Source organism: Dromiciops gliroides, chromosome 1 (genome assembly GCF_019393635.1).
Source record: "Dromiciops gliroides isolate mDroGli1 chromosome 1, mDroGli1.pri, whole genome shotgun sequence".
Classification (NCBI taxonomy): domain Eukaryota; kingdom Metazoa; phylum Chordata; class Mammalia; order Microbiotheria; family Microbiotheriidae; genus Dromiciops; species Dromiciops gliroides.
Window position 1 is genome coordinate 81,644,763 of NC_057861.1, and position 23,798 is coordinate 81,668,560.

Below are 23,798 nucleotides of genomic sequence, written 5' to 3' on the forward strand. Positions count from 1 at the left end.
TCTCTATCATCTGGCCCCTTCCTGCCTTTCTGGTTTTCTTATACTTTCCCTCTGCCTCATAGTTATAGTCCAGAGACTCTGGCCTCATTGCTATTTTTTTTTTTTTGGTGGGGCAATAGGGGTTAAGTGATTTGCCCAGGGTAAGTGTCAAGTGTCTGAGGCTGAATTTGAACTCAGGTCCTCCTGAATCCAGGGTCGGTGCTTTATCCACTGCGCCACCTAGCTGCCCCCTGACCCCATTGTTATTACTCATACAAGACACCTCGGCTCTTAACTGTGCATTTTTCACTGGCTATTTCCCCCTGCCTGCAACCCTCTCCTTCCTTGTCTCTGCTTTCTATCTTCCTTGGCTTCCTTTGGGTCTCATCTCAATTCACAGCATGCCAGAGGCTTTTCCAGGTTTTCTACCCTACCTCCTACAGCCCCTTTCTCAATTCCTTTTCTCTGAGACTGCCTCCTATTTACCCTGAATGTCTTACACGAAAATAGCTGTTTGCCTGTTCTCTCATCTATTAGAATGTGAGATCCTTGAAACCAGGACGAGTTTTTCCTTTCTTTGTAACCCCAGAACTTAGCACAATGCCTGGCACATAGTAATCACTCAATGAATACTGTCAACTTCACCTGAAGGCAAGCCTAGGCAGTTATGCATGTTCTTATTCCATGGAATAGCTATAGTCAGTATTGAGAAGCTAATTACCAGTTGGTTAATCACAAGGGGACGGATGGATATGAATATGTGTGTGTGTGTGTGTGTGTGTGTGTGTGTGTGTGTGTGTGTATGTGTGTGTGTGTATAAATTTTTTTTTTTGGTCATTGAAATTCATAAAATTACCTACTTAGTTATGGTGTATCTGTGATCTGCATTACCAAAGAAAGCTTCTACACTGGTAAAATGACAGATTCTGACAAGTGTTTAGGGACACTGATGACTTTTGCTAGTGGCTACTTTCACTTTTTGGTTGACCCATCCCTTTGTATAGAAAACTCCTCTCCTTCCCCACACAGACAATTGAGTGGGTGGGTGGATGGGTGTGGTGGATTGGATGGAATGAAGAGCAGATGTGATGATGCTTCAAGGCCTGCAAGTGGGGATGATACTCGGTCCTGCAGTGTAGAATGCCATAGACCTCATCTTGCACATTCTCAAGATTAGAAATAATTTGGCAGAATTTTTTTACCCAAGGGGGGGGTGGATATGAAGTCCCCATGGTCTGCCCTGGCTGGGTGATGGGTAGGGAAAAAGGAGACAGTTTGAAAGTGGGCCAAGGTAGTTGGCAGGACTCTGCTCTTCTTACTAATCTGGCTTTGTCATTCTCAGATCAGCATTCAGAAGGAACCTCGAGAATTTTTTGACACATATTTTCATCAGAAGAGCCTGCAAGTTATCAGCATATTGAGGTATTCATTTCCCTCAGGTTATAGAAGATTAACCCTTTATGCCTTGTGAGCATTGGCAGATAAAGGAAGGAGGAAGGTCTGTGACCATTAATGGGGAGATGGGAGTATTGAGGTCCAAGTCTTGTGCTCTGTTCTTCTTTGGGCTACGTAGCTTTATTTTGTGCTTTAGCCACAAAATGACTCCTCCCGCCTAGTGACTTACTGAACCATAAATAACCCCAGCTAGAGCTTGATCTCAAATCCTGCCTATAGACTGAACCCTAACTTGGGTCCCATCTTAGCCACCTATTCTTTATTTTAGTCCCTGTGTTTATTTTGCTTACATTTTTGTCTTACTTATATATGTATATGTTTTTCTCCTAATAGAATCTCCTTGAGAGCAAGGACTATTCCATATTTGTCTTTCTATCCCTAGTATAATGACTGGAACATAATAGAATTACTTATAATAATAATCCTTATTGACTGATTGACCTCAAGTAGACCCCAAATCTCAGCCATAGACCTAGTCCTAACCATTGTCACAGACTGGCCAGAAGGCTAAATGAGTATCTTAAGTGACAGAAGAGCTAAACCCTGACCCAAGACTGAACCTTGACTTTGGTCTCATATTTGGTTCTAATCTACCTCTATCCTACCAGCCATCTCCCAAATATCTGCTGTGGGTCACAAAAGAGACTAGGTGTGAGTCCTCACTTAGAAAATCAATCAGTAAATTAGCATTTATTAAGCACCTACCATCTGTCCTTAAGCACAGATTTGACAATGTCACTCTCCTACTTAATAAACTCTCTATGGCTCCCTGTTGCCTCTGCTTATAGCCCACATCTTTTAATAGTGATATTAAGCATCATCTTAATTTAATTTTTTACAATGCCCCATTTTTAGATTTTAAGTTACTTTCTATTATAATTCCCCATTCTATGACTTACACACATTGGTAAAAGCAATTCTCTCACCTGGGAATTCCCAGTATTAGTGAAATCAGAGGACTGGTCTCTTTATCACTATCCCTGTCCTTCTCCTTCTCCCCATCCCGATCTGTATCATTAACCCTATGCCTCTCTATTTCTCCTAGGTCTTCAGTGAGGCAGGAATCTTATTTTAATAGCTTTATCTTATAAGTGAATCTATTTTCTTTGTGTGTCTCTTTCCTCAGCTCCCTTCAACCGTGTCTCAGTACAAAGATCAAAACTAAAGTTCTCAATACCTGCTTTGAAAGTCTGTTCACACTTCCAGTCACAGAGATGTTAGCAGACAAACTGCCTGGCCAGGAGACTTCACCTGCTGCCAAGGTGATACAACCCTGCTCCCTAGCTGAGGTTACCTGGCAAGGTCTGGCCATTGGTAGATGACACCTATGGGGCCTGGGGTTGAATAGGCCCAGCCTGGCTAAGGATCTATCTGGAGGCCTCTGTGAGGTGATTTCCCCTAGGAAAAAGCACCTGCTAGGTTTGAAGTTAGAAAACCTTAGTTAGAATCTATGTTCTGCTACCTATTTAGCTGTGTGACCCGGGGGAGTTCCCTTACTTCTCTTGTGTGGTAGTTTCCAACATATATAAAATGAAAGGATTTAACAAGATGACCTACAAAGCCCTTCTGACTTTAAATCCTGTGCTCCAGTGGTCCTCATCACAATAGCTGGAGGGACTTTGGTGAGCAAGAGGAAAGATGATGTGTGTTACAAGGGCTGAGGGCCAGGAAACCTAAGTTGAGGTCAAATTTGCTGCTTTGTCCCTGTCAGAATTTGGTCACTTTGGAAATAATGAGGTGCCATGCAGATGCAATGCATTGTGATTATTAGAAGGAATTTTTCAACTGGAAAGGCTATTAGGCACTGAGAGGGCCAACCTTCCAGGCTGGACCCATTTGCCTGGAGATCTTTAACAGGCATCTGCCCAGAGAAGCCAGGAATTTCCATAAAATCATCTGGTCAGGGGCAGCTAGGTGGTGCAGTAGATAGAGCACCGGCCCTGGATTCAGGAGTACCTGAGTTCAAATCCAGCCTCAGACATTTACTAGCTGTGTGACCCTGGGCAAGTCACTTAACCCCAATTGCCTCACTAAAAACAAACAAACAAACAAACAAACAAAATCATCTGATCTACAAAGCACTTTGCTCACAAACACCCTTCATGGCAAGAAGGGTGAGTATGATCACCTCCATTTTACAGATGAGAAAATCAAGGCTTGGAAAAATAAACTAACTTTTCCAGTCATACAGTAAGTACTGAAGAAGGAATTAGAATCTTGTTCTGATCGCAAGATAGACATTTGTAATAAAAATGTGCTGCATCTCAAAAATAATGAATGATTTTATTTTGGTGGGGCAATGAGGGTTAAGTGACTTGCCCAGGGTCACACAGCTAGTAAGTGTCAAATGTCTGAGGCCGAATTTGAACTCAGGTCCTCCTGAATCCAGGGCTGGTGCTTTATCCACTGTGGCACCTAGCTACCCCTTAATGAATGATTTTTTATAAATCACTCATTTATTCATTTGACATTCACTAAATGCATACTATGTAACAGCACTGGACTAGGCACTGGAAGAGATATAAAGATGGAATGAGAGTCTTCTATGAGACATTTACAAATAACAGATTAAAAATACAGCATAAGTGCATAAAGGAGGTACTAAGTACTAGGTGATATTGGAGGGCAGAAAGAACATTGCAAGACTATATGACTGAACATAAACCTTCTATCATTAACCCCCAGGGACAGAATAAGACAGGGCTTTGGGGGGCTATAGTTGAAGAACTCTTGAGGCCACTCCAGAGCAAAAATGGCTTATGAGATAACAGGATAATAGATTTAGAGTTGTAGGGAACCTTATGGGTCATCTAGTTTAGCTACCTTTTGACAGATGATGAAAGTAAGACCCAGAGAGGGTCAGCAGTTTCCTTAAGGTCACACAGGTAGGACATGGCAGAGTTGGGATTTGACTAGAGCTTCCATCTCTACACCCAACCCTGACTCTCCCATCCTGCACTGTCTCCCTGTCAAGCCAGACTTTTGGATGCTAGAAATGACTCGTTTTCTTCTGCACGTAGAGCCTGTATATGAAGACCATGGATAACCTTGATCTGCTTCTCCAGTGTTTCCTCTCTGAGCATCAGACGATGGAAGAGCTCCAATTTCTCCTGGAGGTGAGGGATGGGAGTCACAGCAATGGCATTGACAAATGGCCTCTGGCCCTTCTCCATATCTTCCCCCTTCACCAAGAGCTCATTGTATTAATTTAGGGAGTACATGCTGGATTTATCTCCTTTTGGATATGGGACATCAAATTCAGCTTTGCATCCACATATTTTAAAGTAGCCAGAGACTTGGCAGTGCATTAGTCAGAATCCTCAGGTGATGGATTGAATTTGGTAGTTTTACTTTGGCTTTTTAAAACTGTAAAGATTAGACTGGGCAACTCAGGATCTCCATTGATTGTGAACACACCCCCCCTCACTGCCCCCTTTCTATTTTCTCCTTGCTTCAGATAACAAATTCAGAGTTCTAGTCTCGTGGACATGGCTTGGTGGTCTCTGAAGCCAAGATGGACCTAAAAACGAGTTTTCCCATGAAGTGAAGGGTATAAATTGTGCTTAGGTTCTGAACATAGTAGGTTGAGTAGGCATTAGAGCTTTTGTGGACTAACAGGAAAATCTGGTCAGTATTTCTAAAATTGGTGTACAATATCTCTTCCCCTTCTCAGTTGAACTCTTTTTTTATGTGGAGCAATGGGGGTTAAGTGACTTGCCCAGGGTCACACAGCTAGTGTCAAGTGTCTGAGGTCACATTTGAACTCAGGTCCTCCTGAATCCAGGGCCACCTAGCTGCCCCCTCAGGTAAAATCTTAAAAACAAACAAACAAACCCTGTCTCTGTTGGTTGGCCCCATTTCCTCTCCTTTCAGTCTCTTATTGTAGTCTGACTTCTAATCTCATCATTCAAGTGAAACTCCAAAGTTACCAATGAACTCATGCTTGCCAGCTCTTATGGCCTATTCTCAAGCCTAATTCTTTTAACCCTTTCTGCAGTCTTTTACAGCACTGACCATCTTCTTCTCCTGGTCACTTTCTGCTCCCTGGGTTTTCATTTCTTTATTTTCTCTTGGTTCTTTTACCTATTCATGTGCTCTTTCTTAGTCTTCTTTCTGAGATCTTGATGCATGTCATACCCAGTAACTGTGAGTATCCCCTAAAACTCCTCTCTTTATACTTTCTCTTTTGGTGACTTCATCACTTTCCATTATCATCTCTATGCGGATGATTAATATGTTAATTACTCTTTGAATCAGCACTGATGAGAGTAAGGTTCACTCACTCCCCAGCACCTTCCCCATCTTCCTCTCCACTATATAAACTTTTTCTTGCTTCTTTTGTGTGAGATAATTTACCCTATTCCACCTCTCCCTTTCCCTTTCTCCCAGTTCATTCCTTTCTCACCCCTAAATTTTATTTTTTTAAAGATATCATCCCTTCATATAAAATTCACACCTGTGCCCTCTGTCTAAATATACTCCATCCAGCTGCCCTAATAATGAGAAAGTTCTTATGAGTTATAAGTGTCATCCTCCCATGTAGGAATATAAACAGTTTAACCTTTCAGTATCCCTTATGATTTCATTTTCCTGTTTACCTTTTTATGCTTCTCTTGGCTCTTGTATTTGAAAGTTAAATTTTCTATTCAGCTCAGGTCTTTTCATCAAGAATGTCTGAAAGGGGCAGCTAGGTGGTGCAGTGGATAAAGTGCTGGCCCTGGATTCAGGAGTACCTGAGTTCAAATCCGGCCTCAGACACTTGACACTTAATAGCAGGGTGACCCTGGGCAAGTCACTTAACCCCATTGCCACACAAAAAACCAACCAACAAAAAAAGAATGTCTGAAATTTCTCTCTTTCACTGAATGCCCATTCCCCCCTGAAGGATTATACACAGTTTTGCTGGGTAGATAATTCTTGGTTGTAATTCCAGTTCCTTTTTTCTCCATCTATTTGATGTAGAAGCTGCTAAATCTTGTATTATCCTGAGTCTAACTTCACAATACTTGAATTGTTTCTTTTTGGATGCTTGCAATATTTTCTCCTTGACCTGGGAACTCTGGAATTTGGCTATGATATTCCTGGTAGTTTTCATTTCAGAAGGTGATTGGTGGATTCTTTCCATTTCTATTTTACCCTCTACTTTTCTCTGAAAATTTCTTGGAAGATGATGTTTAGGCTCATTAGCTTCCATTTGCTTAATCCTAATTTTTAAGGAGTTATTTTCTTCAGAGAGCTTTTGTACCTCCAAATCAGCATTAAGTGCCTTGCTCAGGGTCACATAGCTATTAGTGTCTGAGGTCAGATATGAATTCAAGTCATCCTTACTCTAGGGCCAGTTCTCTATCCACTGTACCACCTCCCTTCTCCAATAATATTTTTCCTATCTCCTAAATTCAGTAGCTCAGCGTTATCCTTGACATCTTACTCTCATTCAACCCATCTAACCCCCAAATTATTCAATCTTTAGGTTTCTACCTCTCTCTAATTTGACTCCTCTACCTACTCATTAGGGCCACCACTTTGGTTGAGGTCCTTATTACCTCTCATAGACTATTGCAATGGTGTCTTAATTGGTCTCCTGCAACTCCAATCTATTCTCCACAGAGCTGGAAAAATGATTTTTTTTCTTTTGCAGGGCAATGAGGGTTAAGTGACTTGCCCAGAGTCACACAGCTAGTAAGTGTCAAGTGTCTGAGGTCACATTTGAACTCAGGTCCTCCTGAATCCAGGGCTGGTGCTTTATCTACTGCACCACTTAGCTGCCCCCAATAATTTTTCTTTAAACACAGATCTGACCATAACTTCTTCTTTCCTTTACCATAAAAGATAAATGCCTCTGCTTGGCTTTTGAAGCCCTTCAAAACCTGATCCCAATCTATTTTTCCAGTCTAATTATACATTATTCCACTCACCACATTTTATAGTCTTGCCAAATTGGCCTTCACATTGTTCTTCACATAGGCCACTCCATCTTTCATCTCTGTTCCTTTGCACTGGCTCCTCATAGAGTTCCTGGCTTCCTTCAAGATCCCTGCCACTCAAACATCACTTTCTACATGAAACTTTTCCCAATTTCCCCAAATGCTAGTGTTCTCTCTCCTTTCCCTGTATTTAACTAATTTGTATTTTATTTTATAAGAAAGGGGTAGCTAGGTAGATAGAGTGTCAGGCCTGGAATCTGGAAGACTCACTTTCCTAAATTCAAATCTGGCCTCAGGCATTTACTATCTGTGTGATCCTGGGTAAGTCACTAGCCATTCCAGTATCTTTGTCAGGAAAGTTCCAAAGGGGATCACAAAGAGGTGGACATGACTGAACAACCAAAATTTATTTTATATTTAGTCTGTATCTACTTACATATATACATATTGCCTGCTCCAATAACAACAACACTAGCTAGCATTTATATTGCAGCATGTAGGCAAAGCACTTTGCATGTATTGTCTCACTGAATCTTGAGAGTTGGAATTGTTTCACTTTTTGTCTTTGTATCTTGGAACCCAACACAGTGCTTGGCGCATAGTAGATGTTTAATAAATGCTTGTTGATTGATTGAGTTGGGGTTGGACTAAATAATATTAACAAATTCCATGTATATAGGATTTTAGGACTTGTGTAATGTTCCCTGGGGCATCTTCCAAATCAGAAATTTCTGAGGTTTCTTCCATTGTTGAAGTTATATAACTTTCCCCTTGCCACAGGACTGCAGTGGGATTTGCCATCTATAGGCCCTCTCCTGCACCTCATAGCAATCTGAGCACTTATGGAGATGACTTCATGGCAAAATGCATGGCTTCCTTAGATCATTGAGTGGTGTCATAACTTCACCAAATCTCTGAGGGGGAAGAGACCTCAGAAGCCATCTCGTATAACCCATACCTGAAATATGACCCTCCTCTGCAGCTCTTATGTAGAGACCTCAACTGAGATGCTTCCCACTCATGGCAACCCATTCCACTTTTGTCTAGCTCTAACCATTATTCAGGGTGTCCCAACATAAAATTTAAATTTTCCTTCTGGGACTACATGGAACATGTCTATTCACCCTCCCGTGTGACTTGTTCTTCTTATTATATACTCCCACCCCACAATGAATCAATCCCTAGCATTTGTTAATCACCTACTATGTTTCTGGCACTGTGTTAGTTTCCAAGAAAAAATCCTTGTAACACTTAACCCTCACATGTTTTAATTTTGTTTCCTCTCCTCAGCTGGACTATCTGCTTGCTGAAAACAGGGAAATTTCTATTCTGCTTCTCTTCTGAAAGGACTCAATAGAGCATTATCTTTCTTGTTGTGTAGGTCCCCTTTGAGTTACAAAGCCTGAGGCCTCCCTCTACCTCCTAGCCTGTATTCTGAAAAACATTTTCAAATTAGTGATGCGGGAGCCAGGGAGAGGAGGTGAAAAGAACATTGGACTTAAGAGTTAGAAGGCCTTCCTTGAAGTCCAGATTGTGCCCCTTACCAGCTGTGTAAGCCAGGCAATTAACAGAATCCTGGGATGTTATTGTTAGACAGGACCTTAGAGTCTAATTTCCTTGTTTTATAAGTGAGAAAAGCAAACACCACAGTGGTAAAGGACACAAACAGAGAGAAAGTGACAGAAGCAAGATTGTCCTCTAGGTCTTCTGACCAAAAATCCAACGCTCTTTCTATTCTACTCTGTCACGTTATCTTTCTTTTCTGTTTTTGTTTTTGTTTTTAGTGAGGCAATTGGGGTTAAGTGACTTGCCCAGGGTCACACGGCTAGTAAGTGTTATGTGTCCGAGGCTGGATTTGAACTCAGGTTATATTTCTAAACCTCAGTTTTCTTTTTTTGTGTGTGTGTGGGACAATGGGGGTTGTGACTTGCCCAGGGTCACACAGCTAGTAAGTGTCAAGTGTCTGAAGCTGGATTTGAACTCAAGTCCTCCTGAATACAGGGCCGGTGCTTTATCCACTGCGCCACCTAGCGGCCCCGCTAAACCTCAGTTTTCTTATTTGTGAAATGGGGATAATCATAGGTCATAAGTTGAAGATAACGAAGTAGTTTACAAACTATAATGCACTATATATAAGTATCCATTATTATTAATAATAGTCAATTAGCATTTATTAAGCATCTACTAGGCTAGGGAAAAGGGAATGATGACACCATGACAGATTGAAAGGAAGGGGGAATATATTCAGGGAAAGGTGAGACTTTGAGTTGGTCCTGGCATCACATCCCCTTGGTATCTACCTAATCAGCTTGCTTGACTAGCCATGATCAGACATTCACTCAACAGTTTTTAGTGGGTGTGCAAGGGGTGGGGTAAAGGACTGGAGTGAAAAAGACAAGCCCTAAGGACCACTATCCTTTCACTTAGCCAAATGCTTTTCTTGTTCCACCTGCAGCACTTTGAGCCCTGGCTCATGGCCAAAGAGCCCCACGAGAGGCTCCGGGCCATGCAGACCGCCTTGAAGCTTCTCCAGTACTCCCAGGAAAACCTGGATCTGACTGTAAGTTAATAAACAGCCCCTCATCTTCCCCCCATACTTCACCTTCCCTTCTTATTGATGCAACGAGGGACTTGAGGGAGGGTCCTCCTGCTAGGAGCACTCAAAAATGGTAGATAATGGACTAATACCAATGGAGCAGAAAGGAGAAGCTGGCCCAGTAGATGAGGACTTTCAGGAAATCTGGTCAAGGTGATGGGTACTATCCCCCAAGAGACAATCAATCGGCTGTATTTTCCTCTAATAGAATAACTTCTAAACTTTTGAATTTTTTTCACAATCAACAAACAATATGGAAAACAGCATCTTTTATTCTTTTTATCTTCAGTTAATTGCAATATAGTAAAGCTAAGGTCCATGATTGAACATTGCTTTTGGAAGTCTGATTGCTTTCTCCTAATGATACCTTCATTAAGTATGTCTTTTATAGGATCCACAGGTACAAAAATATGTATAGTTGCTCTTTTTGTGGTGGCAAAGAATTGGACATTGAGGGATGTCCATCAATTGGGGAATGACTAAATAAGTTGTGTTATATGGATGTATTGGAATGCTATTGTGTTATAAGAAATGATAAGCAGATGGATTTCAGAAAAACCTGGAAAGACATGAATTGATGCTGAGTGAAATGAGCAGAACCAAGAAAACATTATATACAGTATCAACAATATTGTGTAATGATCAATTGTGACAGACTTAACTCTTCTCAGCAATACAATGATCCAAGACAATGCCAAAAGACTTATGGTGTAAAATGCTCTCCACACTCAGAAAAAGAACTATGGAATCTGAATGCAGATTGAAGCATTCTATTTTCACTTTTCTTGTTGCTTTTTTGTTATTGATCTTATTTATCTTTATTGTGTTTTTTTCCTTTTGTTCTGATTATTCTTTTACAAAATTACTAATATGGAAATATATTTTTTTAAAAAGAATGTCTTTTGGGACAGCTAGGTGGCACAGTGGATAGAGCACTGGCCCTGGATTCAGGAAGACCTGAGTTCAAATCCGACCTTAGACACTTAACACTTACTAGCTGTGTGACCCTGGGCAAGCCACTTAACCCCAATTGCCTCACAAAAAAATAATGTCTTTTATAGATGTATAAATGACTTTCCTAAAGGTTTTGTATAGATGAGAGAGTTATCATATAGATCAATAATTATTGATATTCTCTTTTTCACCTATTTTCAGTTTCAATATCATCTATAGAAAAATAAAATCTTCATGCTCTTTTAGGCACACATCTGCCAAAAACATTTTTTTAATTAATTTAGCTCAAAATCATTCTAAGCATCTTTTGCTTAAAGAGAGAAGGTTGTCCAAAAATGGACAGAATGACCCCTTGGCTTTGAACATATCTGTAACAAGCCATTTTAGAATTACAGTTTATAATATTCTTAAGCATAGGGGCAGCTAGGTGGTACAGTGGATAAGGCACTGGGCCTGGATTCAAGAGGACCTGAGTTCAAATTTGACCTCAGACACTTGACACATACTAGCTGTGTGACCCTGGGCAAGTCACTTAGCCCTCATTGCCCTGCCCCCCCCCAAAAGCATATGGTATGGGGGGGGGAATATTTCTCTTGAGTGGATCAACAGACCTTCTCTCCCAGCCCCCTTGTTAAGTCACCACTGTAATTATACCATCTAGGAGTTCAGAGTTTCTTAGTGAACTTTTACCCATTTTCCTCAAAGTGGTTAGATCTTTGGCAAGGGTTAAAAATAATTTAGTTTGGGAAATTGTTTTGGAAAAATTGATAAGTTAAAGAAAAGGTTTCTCACTGTGACTTCAAACTAATGTGCTGTCTTTATATTATATAGCCTAAAAAGGGAAGGAGGGGCAGGGAAGTTTGGCCAGTCTGCTTCCAAAGTGCTAAGAATTTTTTCCATTTACCTTTGGTTCTTTCTTCTGCCTTCAGATACTTTGTGTATTGGTCCCTCGATACCCTCAAAACTGTATTACCACCAACCATGTCTCTATTTTTTTTAATAAAGTATTTTATTTTTTTCCTGTTCCATGTAAAGATCGTTCTCAACTTTTGTTTATACAAGCTTTCCAATTTCAGATTTTTCTCCCTCCCTCCCCCCTCCCCTAGACAGCAGGAAATCTGATATAGGTTTTATATATATATATATACACACACATATACATATACATATATATACACATATATATATACATAATAACATTAAACATATTTCTGCATTAGTCATGTTATAAGAGAAAAATCAGAGCAATAATGAAAAACCTCAAAATAGAAAAATAGCACCAAAAACAAAAGAAATAGTATGGTTCATTCAGCATCTATACTCCACAGTTCTTTTTTTTTCCTGGATTTGGAGATCCTCTTCTATCATGAGTTCCCTGGAGCTCTGCTGTACCATTGAATTGGTGAGAAGAATATAGTCCATTACAATAGATCAACACACAATGTTGATGATACTGTGTACAATGTTCTTCTGGTTCTGCTCATCTCACTCATCATCAACCCATGCAAGACCCTCCAGGTTTCTCTGAACTCCTCCTGCTCATCATTTCGTACAGCACAATAGTATTCCATTGTATTCATCTACCACAATTTGTCCAGCCATTCCCCAATTGATGGGCATCCCCTCAACTTCCAATTCTTTGCCACCATGTACAGAGCAGCTATAAATATTTTTGTACATGTGGGTCCCTCTCCCCTTTCCATGATCTCTTTGGGAAAAAGGCCCAAAAGTGGTATTGCTGGGTCAAAAGGGTTGCACAACTTTATCGCCCTTTGGGCATAATTCCAAATTGCTCTCCAGAATGGTTGGATCAGTTCACAGCTCCACCAACAATGCATTAGTGTTCCACTTTTCCCACAGCTTCTCCAACATTTATTATTTTCCTTTTTTGTCATTTTAACCAATCTGATAGGTGTCAGGTGGTACCTCAGAGTTGTTTTAATTTGCATCTCTCTAATCATTAGAGATTTAGAGTATTTTTTCATATGGGAATAGATAGCTTTGGTTTCTTCATCAGAAAACTACCTGGTCATATCCTTTGACCATTTCTCAATTGGGGAATGAACCATGTCTCTATTTATGTATGGTCTAATATGGCTACTTCCCCTGCTTTTGTTCTCTTTAGTGTCATTCCTTTCTTCTCTGTAAGCACCTCAGGGACTCTGATGTTGGAATCCAAGTATCAGATTTCTTCTCTCCTTATTGGAGAAATCTTTGTAGAATTTTTTTCCAAATATTTTCCATTTCCAGAACAGAAATGTCACCGGTCATAGGCAGTTGAAAAGAATAGATTTTCTCTTTGCTTGATATTTTCTGCTTACTTTGTTTGGCTGCTCAACTTGGTGAGGGAGCTTTTGGTATACATGAGACTAGCCATATCTCTTCCTCCCAGAGAGAAGCTTTCTAGATACTTCAGGGCCAGGTCTCCCTCTACAACCACCTCATATGGTACAATGACTAGAAAGCCTCTCCTTGGAGGGAGAGCCTACATTCTTTTAGACTTCCTGTTAGCAAGTTTGCAATATCTTACACCTGTTAGGGATCATAGGCTCATACATCCAAAGCGAGAAGGGACACTAGAAGCATCTAGTCCAATCTCCTCATTTTATAGATAAAATATTTAAGATCCTGAGAGTTTAAGTGACTTGCATATAGGTGGTATCAGTCAGAGTTCTCTAGATTTCAGAATTCTTTCAGTGACCAGATGGGCTGAATACCAACAAATAAACACATCATTTTGGGCATAAGAACATGATGTTTAATGGGCACTTTTATTCATCATTTATTTATATGTTAAAGGACACTCTTCATTAAGGTACATTATTAAGGAAATTCTTAGCTCAGAACAAGAATTATCTTTTTTTAAAAGCTTCTTTACAATAAACCCTTAAAATAACCCTTAAAATATTAACACAATTATTTCTGAAAGTAGGTTTGTAATGGACTAATTCTTTAGTGCTGGTTTGGGTCTAACTTGATATGAGGACATGTGGACTTACAGACTCTTAGGAACAAGAGTCCGCAGAAAACCAGGAGGGAGCAGGGTTCCAAAAATCAGCATATCAAGAGTTAGTGTTGACAGTGTTAGAAGCTGGTGAAAGATGGAGAAGAACAAGAACTGAGATGAAAGCAATGGACAATTAGGCTATTGTTTTTAACTTGGAAGGATACAGGTTCACTTAAGTTGAGGCATCAGGAATATATGTCTAAGAAATTGAAAACAGTATGAAGTGAAAAAACAGATACAATGTGGATAGACAATTTTTTCCTGGAGTTTATTTGCTTAAAAAAATTAAAGGATAGGCCTTATTTGGGGGTACAAAATCGAGGTTAGTAAAATAAATTTACAATATCATGAAAGCAATTTTCCACTCTTTCCAGCTGTTCAGTCTGAGCCTACCTCATTGTCCCTGTGTAATATCTATTTCAGCTATTTACTGATGGATGAGATCTTTTTGTTGTCTATATGCCACATATAATAGTCTCAACAAAAGGCATTCTTCCTGTTCTTTCTAGTGTGGATAGTTAAACTCTTTTCAGTTAGGCTCAATCAAAAGAACAAACTTGATTTTTTTTCTCTTTTCAATGATTATGAATCCATTTAGGAAATTCCATAATGTTCCTGGGCTTTATGCAATTACCAGTATTATCTATAAAACGAAGCATCTGTAGGACCTCAAGATTTATAAGGAAGCCCTCTTCAACTATAACTCTAAGCTAGACTTCCATGGCAGTGGAAAACACCATTCGTGAGTTTACACCTGCCTGTTGATGTCATACTTGAAATTGATACTGAAAGAATCATGATAAAGTCACCTTTGTTGTTGCATCATTCAAGTAAGCTTATAATTTTTGCATATGTATGGGAAATGCATCGTCAAAGGAGAGAATTTAAAATGTTGTTTTCCTTTATCAAAACAAATGCTCTTTTATATTTAAACAATAAGTGCAGTGGGATCTTGCATTCTTTATAACTTTCAGTCAGTTATATTAGGGCAAAGAAGTAGTCTGCAATGGAATATTGTCCATGAAAGCCTGCCTCTTTCTTTCTAATTCTCTCATTAAGGATGCCTTTTATTCTTATAAAAATTAATGTTGGTGGGAAATATGATATATTGCTTGGTAGTTATTGATGTTATCTCAGTCACCTTTTTGTGGTATTAATAAAGAGAAAGATTTTTTTCTCACACCTTTATGTCTTCTCCTCCTTTTTATACCCTCAGAATTAATCTCACAAACCTCTCAAAATGTCACCTCCAGCACTGACCTCATCTGTCTATCTTTGGTCTGACTGTTCCTTCTCTGTCTCCTGTTGCCTGCTACTTTTCTCATCTAGTTTTCTTCAATATTCTTCCTACTTTCTTTGTAAAGCTCATCTGAGACTGTGATATTGAAGAACAAGCATGGTGACTTCACCATTGTTGATGGTGAAAAAAGGTTCCTATAAAAATCATTGCGGAGGGCAATGACAGTCACAAAGGATAAAACAGGTAATTTTGATTACATAAAATTGAAAAGCTTTTGCAGAAACAAAATCAGTATGGATAAAAAGGGAGGGATTGCATCATTTGGGGAAATTTTGTAACAAATATCTAATATAAGAATTTAATATCTAAGATATCTAGGGATTAATATAAATAAGATTAAAAACAGTTCCAAATGGATAAGTGATCAAAAGATGGAACAAACAGTTCTCAAAAGATTAGATTTTAAGAACTATATGAAAGATTATTCCAGATAAACTAATAATAATAAAAAATACAAATTAAAATAACTCTGAAGTTTTATTCCCACACAGAAAAAGTGGTAAAGATGACAAAAGAGGGAAATAGTCTATGTTAAAAAGGCTGTGGGGAAGTTCTGTGTGCCTGTGTCTGCCTGTCCTCTTGCCAGCAGCTGTGCATCTCTCTGTCTCTCCACCTGCCATGGCGCTGCTGAAGTCCTGTCGCCTGCAGCAGGCCACCCCCTTCCACTAGGGCCTCGGTGCCGCAGCTGCTGCCAGAACCAGCTACTGGTGGACCCACATAGAGATGGGGCCCCCGACCCTATTTTGGGGGCTACAGAATCATTTAAGAGGGATACCAACACCAAGAAAATGAATCTGGGAGTTGGGGCCTACTGAGATCACAATGGGAAGCTTTATATTCTTCCAAGTGTTTGTAAGGCAGAGGCCTTGATTGCAGGGAAGAACATGGACAAAGAATACCTGCCCATTGGTGGACTGGCTCAATTTTGCAAGGCATCATCAGAACTGGCCCTGGGTGAAAATAATGAGGTTCTGAAAAGCAAACAATACATCACTGTACAGACCATTTCTGGAACTGGAGCACTTCTGCAAATTCTGCAACAATTCTTCAAATTCAGCCGGGATGTCTATCTTCCCAAACCATCACACCCCCATCTTCAGGGATGCTGGCATGCAGCTGAATGACTACTACTACTATGTCCCCAAGACTTGTGGCTTTGACTTCACTGGAGCCATAAAAGACATTTCAAAAATCCCATAACAGAGTGTCATTCTTCTGCACACCTGTACTCACAACCCTACTGGAGCCGATCCTCTTCCTGAGCAGTGGAAAGAAATAGCATCCATGGTAAAGCAAAGGAAACTCTTTGCCTTTTTTGACATGGTGTACCAGGGCTTTGCCAGTGGAGATGGTGACAAGCATGCCTGGGCTGTTCACCACTTCATTGGTCATGGCATTAATTAATGTCTCTCTTTGTCATCGCTATGCCAAGAACATGGGCCTGTATGGTGAATGTGTGGGAGCCTTTACCATGGTTTGTAAAGATGTTGATGAAGCCAAAAGGGTAGAATCCCAGTTGAAAATCCTGATTCATCCCATGTACTCCAATCCCCCTCTCAATGGGGCCTGAATTGCTTCCACAATCCTGAACAATCCTGATCTGAGGGGTCAGTGGCTGCAAGAGGTAAAAGGCATGGCAGACCACATTATCAGCATGCAGACCCATTTGGTGTCCAATTTCAAGAAAGAGGGCTCCTCCCACAATTGGCAGCACATCACTGACCAGATTGGCATGTTTAGTTTCACAGGCCTGAAACCTGAGCAGGTGGAATGGCTGATCAAGGAGTTCTCCATCTATATGACAAAAGATGGCTGGATTTCCATAGCAGGTCACATCAGGCAATGTAGTTTATTTTGCCCACTCCATTCGCCAAGTAACCAAATAAATCTCTTTGTGAGATGGAGCCAAGATGACCTCCCCACCTTCAGACTCTGCTGTTTGAGATTCAGATAGATGATTGAGCTGGCAAAGGTAGGAGTTGTGTGAGAGTTTCTTTCAACAACAGTGCTTAATGCTCAACCGATGAAAGTATCTCAGAAGAAGACTTGTGAGTAGGTTAAAGGCATCTGAAACTTTTTTTTAAAAAAGCTTTGTGGGTCTAACCCAAATTCCCCAACCCATCCTCTACAACTTCTCCAAAACGTGTTATGTTTACTGTAACTCTACCAAAAATCCTACCCTGAAACCAGAATTCCCCTCCCTCTCCCCTTCCCCCCAGTCTTAGGTCTCCTGGCTTTACAATGTTGTTCAAGAGCTTTAACCTAGGTAAAAATTATCACAGCCCATAAAACAGAAATCTCTGTGGTGCTAAAAGCTTCCAAAGAAAGTTTACTCAGTTCTAACTCCCACCTCTTATTGGCCTCCCTTGACCGAGGGAGGTAGCTCAGATCAATTTGTTTTTCAAAGTGCTAGATACTGCAGAACAGCTTCAAGAAATCACAGAAAAGAGAAGGTGGCTCTCACTCATCGGACACCTCCTCCCCCGTTCTTATTGCTGTCCTTCCTCTTTGACCCAAAGATCCAAATCTGCCCTAGTTTCTCTCCCTCTCTCTGCTTGAATCAACCTTCAGACCCTTTCTATCAGGATGCATGTACTTGGAGAATTAAGTAAAATGTAATTTAAGAAATGAATGTGTTCTCTCCTCCCCTTTGTCAGCAAAAGATGGAGGAGAATTCGGTAAAATGACTGCACTTTAATATCGGCATCATCATAAAGTTTTTAATCGTCCTCCTTTCTGCCACTACCCCACCAGACCTCATCAGTGTGGTTGTGCAATAAATAGCCTGTCTCATCATAAGTCTGTATGGGGCAGTGAGTCCTGGGAGATGAGTATTTTGAGCTGTGGTCATAAGCTTCTCTGTGTTACGAGCCGAGTTCAAACTTGAACCTTGAAAAGATCACCCTCCAATGTAATCACGTAGGCCTTTATGCAGCCTGGTTTCTCTGTTACAATTATTGTAGATTGGAAAAAAATAAAAAGGCTGTGGGAAAATCTACAATAAGAAGCTGTAAATCATGTTATGAATTGGTCCAATCATCCTGGAAAGTACTTTGGAATTTTGCTAAAAAAAAAAAAACAAAAGTAACTATTATACATCTTTGATTTAGAACTCTTTCTGCTAGGTATAAATACTCCAAATAGGTCAAATATGTTCACATATTCATGTTTCTGGTAGCAAAGAATTGGAGAAAATATTCGTTAATTGGGAAATAACTAAGCGCATTATGGTACTCCAATATAGTGGTATGTTACTGTACATTTAGAAACAATGAATGTGAAACATTCAGTGAAGCCTGAGAAAACATAAACCAATGCAGAGTGAAAAAAAATAGAACCAGGAACACAATATCCATAGTTACTACAATAATGCAAACTGAAATATTCTCACACCCAAATAACTGAAATCTGTAGAAACATAATGACCAAGATACTTCACTTTGGGAAAAAGTTAAGAAAAAAATATGCCTGTTTCCCTTCTTTACAGAGATATGGGATTATGGGTATGGAATTGCATGTACTTTGGAACTATGGGTCAATGGGTTTTTCTGAAGTGCTTTTTTCTCCTTTTTCCTTTTTTTTTATTCCTTGTTACAAGAAGTAGCTCTCTGGAAAAAGATGGAAGAGGGATGTACTCAGGCACAATGATATAAAAAAGCAAAATATATCAATAAAACATTTAAAATGATATTTACAATTTCCATCTTTCATATGCTTTCTTGGTTCTCCTTTTAGTTTCATACTTCAATGTATTTTGGAATGACTTTGTTAATTGGTTTTTGGTTTTTGCTAAGCTTTCTTTAAATTGTTTCCCCTCCCCACCTCTACCACACCGCTTCTTGCTGTTTTGTGGGGCATCTTTGGTCATAATCTTCCAGTATCCTTCATTTATATGTCTCTCAACTTAGCAAGGAAAACAAGTGTTTGCTGACTAAGGTGGTTTTAAGGCTATTTTTGTCTCCTTATTATGGTAGTTGATTTATGTTGTTTAAGTTTCTATGTCAGATTACTGTAATTGGTGCTGGTGCTTTCCTCCATCCATTTTCCTCCTTTCAGTGTTGTCAGTGTTTTAGGTGACAAAGAATTCATCACCAAGTGCTTAGCCTACCAGTGATGAGCCTGTCCATATGTAGCTAGGCTGGTCCTTAGAAAGCAGAGGTCTGTTGCTGGCAATGTGCTTATAGCCTTTAAGGAGAGACCCTCTCAGCTACTACGCTTTACTGGCACAGTGGTTAAGAACTTAGAGTAATCTCTATCCTACAAGGAGTCATCAGAATAGGATCTTGCAGAGGAGGTTCATAGCTCAGTGTTGTTATATGGCTATAATCCATGAGAAGCTGAAATTGGAGGTCATAAAAAGGGCAATGAAGAGATGCATGGTGGACACAAGCAATGTACATCACATTACAAACAAGGAATTTAGGAGTTGTGTATAGGGTGCTTATCAAAGAAATAGATAGGTGAAAAAGATGGGCTGATCACGTGGTAAAAATGAGAAGTGATTGGTGGTTATTATGTATATTCCTTTGGTATCCTTGCAATGTCATGAGAAAATGAGGAAAGGTCTCAACACATGTGGAAGACTATGCATATTCTTGTAATGTTCTCCCGTGGGGAATGTTTGAGAGGGATTCTTGTTACTCAGCACAATGCCTGGAACAGAGTAAGTGCCTAATACCTCCTTCTTGATTGACTGCCTGACATAGAGAAGGGCCTCTCAGAATGGGCATATATGGATTAAATATAATCTATATCAGTGGAGGACCTATTGCCTCAGTGGCAGTTCAGATCCATTTGAGTTTGGGCTGTGAGATGGGAGAAAAATATTGGAACAAAGTTTGAGAAGATGGTAGGATGGGAATTTTTTTAAGCATGGGGAGACCTGTACATTTTTTAAAGCTCTGTGGAGTGAGTCAATAAATAAAGAGATATTGAAAGTGAAATTGCTTGTAAGAGCAATTGAGAACTCAGGGTTATCACCATGCTTCAATAAGGCATCAGAATAGGATTTTGTTGAAGAGGACATCTTTTTAACACCAATATTCTTCCAGTGTTATATCACTGAAAAGAGTTATATCAGATGAAACACTATAGTCTCCAAACAACAATTGGAAAATGAGGATCATAGAAAGATCAGTGAAGAAGCATGAGGTGGACTTGAACCAGATGCAACACTTTTGACAGAAGGAATGATGGAAGCAGCCTCCTTCCTGAGATAAGGAGTAAAGGAGCTATTATAGGAAGCTTAAGGAGAGATAAAAAGGTTCGATGGAGTCAGTCCAAGAAATGTGATAGAGAATCAGGAGGAATAAAAGAAATGCTATGTATCCTTGACAACTCACTTGAGATTATACAATACATTTTTTGGTAAACTTAGTAGGGTTATATGACTTTCTCCATCATTGTTCAGCAGCATGAAAGAAGTGGAAAAGTGGAATGGCTAGAGCAATCAAGCCTGGGTTTCGTCTAGACTTTGAACAATAGGATTATGGGTCAAGAGAATGTGGTATGGTATGAACTGTCTGGTCAAGACAGTAAGGGGATGAAAGTAAGAACAGAGCAAGTAAGGAAGAGCAGGAAGAAATGGAGTGACCTCCAGGTCAATCAATTAGTCAACAAGCATTTTAAGTGCTATTATGTGACAGGTACTATTTTAATGCTCTGAGTCATCATGATGATTAAGTGTAGGAAGAATGAGACATAAAGAGATGTGGAAGGGTAGGAATTTGTAATCAGAGGAGAATTTTGAAAGGTAACATTCTGGAGGTAGAAGAATTATGGATAAAGGTGAAAACAAGGGATGACTATCCCCATGGGTAACTGATATCCAAGTTATGGAAGCTGAGGAGCATGATGATCTAGGAAGCCAGATTGTCAGAGGGAATAGAAGTTCCTGACTCTAGGGAAAATGTTGGGGATGAGTGCAAGATTATGACCTACATACTTGAGAGAAGAGAAAATTACTTGGGAATCATTTGGTGACTGCGAAAAGATCTAGATAAAGTGTTATATACAAAGAACCAATCAGCCAACTATTTTTTTGTGGGGCAATGAGGGTTAAGTGACCCACCTAGCTGCCCCAACCATTTTTTTATTTTTTAAGAATTTTTGATCCAGTAATACCACTGCTGCATTTATATCCCAAAGACATCCCCAAAAGAGAAAAAGACCTATCTGTACAAAAATATTTACAATAGCTCTTTTTGTGGTGGCTAAGAATGGGAAATCAAAGTAATGCCCATTAATTGGGGAATGGCTAAACAAGCTGTGGTATATGGTAATGATGGAATATTATTGTGCTATAAGAAATGACAAGCAGGATGATTTCTGAAAGTCCTGGAAAGACTTGTATGAACTGATGTATAGCAAAGTGAGCAGAACCAAGAGAACATTGTGAACAGAGGCAGCAATATTGTTTGATGAAGAGCTGTGAATGACTTGATTATTCTCAACAATATAATGATCCAAGAAAATCCCAAAGGACTATTGATGAAACATACTATCCACCTCCAAAGAAAGAACTGATATTGAAGGAACACAGACTGAAGTATGCTATTTTCACTTTCTTTCATTTTTTAAATTTGAGTTTTCTTGTATAAAATGACTAATATGGTAATGCTTTATGTAATTGTACATGAATAACCCATATCTGATTGCTTACCACCTCGGGGAGGGGTAGGGAGTAGAGGGAAGGAGAGCTAAAAATTGGAACTCAAAACTATTAATAAAAATGTTTATTACTTTAAAAAATAATTTATTAAGAGCCTAATATGCACCAGGCTTTATATCAGGTGCAAGGTATACAAGTACAAACAATGAAACAATCCCTACTTAAAAGAAATGTACCTTTGATTGGAGAATAGAAGTATATTTAAAAATATTTCCAGCACAAATAATAAGTGAATAAATATAAATATATGCAAAGCAGTTTAATGAATCCTAGTTTGGAGAGAAGAATCAGAAAAGGCTTCCTGAAAAAGGTGATGTTTGAGTTGCAGAGTAAAAGAAAGAAAGGGCATTATGAGGCAAAGGTAGAAAGGTTGTGCATTCCAGGCCAGTGCAAAGGAAAGAATTTAAAAGTGGAGTGTAGTCTGTGATTAACAAAGAGCAGGGTCTTACTTAACAAAAAATGCTCCTCATAATTGAAAAGTAAACCATATCTTTTCCGGAGTCTAGATTCCTAATAGTCATATATACTCATATTTGCATAGTAAATTTATTCTTTTCAAAGGATCTTTATATGGAGTTTTTCACTTGACCTTCAGGACATCCCCTGGGAAATTAGCAGAAAAGAGGTGATTTAATAAGGCAACTGAATTCAAGTGACTTCCCTGACATTTTATTGATAATTAGTAATACAGTCAAGCCCGGAACTCAGGCATCCTTGTCCTAATCTAGTTCCTTTTCCATCATTGCCTAAGATGGCTGACAACCTTGGAAAAGGAGAAACTCATGACTGGAAATGGATGGAATTATCATCAGATACATCCATTCCCCTCCTCCCCCCAAGCTAATGTATTTTTTTTTCCTTCTGTCTTTCTTTCCTTAGCTTGAGACATCGCTGGCAATGATGGGACATCAGCTAGCCCTGTTCAGTCTTCTTTGGTGTGATGAGAGTAAAGAAAACCAGCTCTGTGCTCAACAGTGCATTTTGCTTCTCATACAGCTCCTGACAGATAAAAGTAAGAGCCCTAGACTGTAGGAAATGAAAAGTGTGTTATAGTCTGCTCTAACTAGCTATGTGACCCATAAGTCTCTTACCTTCTCTCTCTTTGGATATTAGTTTCCTTGATTGTCAAATGGAGATGATATTAGTTATTCTACCTTCATGACAGAAGTATTGTGATCCAGCAAGATATTTGATATGATTATGTTTTAAAAGTATAAATTGTTTAGGGGGAGAGAAAAACTTTGAATGAGTACATGTTAGAATAAATCCTAGATTGACTAGAATACATTTTCTGTCAGCTTTTGTGATGCATTCATCTACTTTGGGCAACATCCAGGGCCATGGCATCTTTCATTAATGCTTGCCCACCTAAGAATGAGATAAAAAAATCCAAGGGCTTGAAACCCAGAACAATCCATAGGTGTTCCAGTATGGAAGTTAGGTGACTTCTTGTTGTTTGATTTGAGTGTGAAGTATTAGGAAGTTCAATTATTCAGACCATGAAAGTTGCCGGTTTGCTGATCTGATGATGATAGCTAGCATTTGTATAAAGTTAACCTCTAAGGCTTATAAAATGCTTTACATATGTTACATCATTTAATCCTCAAAACTACCCTGTAAGGTGGATGCTATTATTATTCCCATTTTCTAGATGAAGAATCTGAGGCTGAGAGAGCTTAAATGACTTGCCCAGAGTCACACAGTTAGTATCTGATGCAGTATGTGAACTGAGGTCTTCCAATGCTGTATCCATTGAGATCTCATTCTACTACCTGGAAAAAGCAGCATTCCAAAGTGCTTCTCTTTGGGATGGGGTGGAGAGGTAGTGGTTGGGAGAGGGATGATTTGCTTGTTAGATCCACCCTCTTAAGGATCTCTTTTGGTAGATGAATCTTCAGAAGTCCAAAGTAATA

General features: G+C 39.4%; 1 protein-coding gene and 1 pseudogene across 1 annotated transcript in view; both read left to right on the forward strand.

The window, feature by feature from the left end:
- Positions 1-23,798, forward strand: part of LOC122745965 (maestro heat-like repeat family member 5) — a 173,650-nt gene that overhangs the window by 91,343 nt on the left and 58,509 nt on the right. Inside the window, 5 exon segments of the mRNA XM_043991432.1 lie at positions 1,322-1,401; positions 2,561-2,696; positions 4,455-4,550; positions 9,814-9,918; positions 22,765-22,897. Coding sequence (XP_043847367.1) covers positions 1,322-1,401; positions 2,561-2,696; positions 4,455-4,550; positions 9,814-9,918; positions 22,765-22,897 — 550 coding nt within the window.
- On the forward strand, positions 15,834-17,101 carry LOC122736305 (annotated as a pseudogene).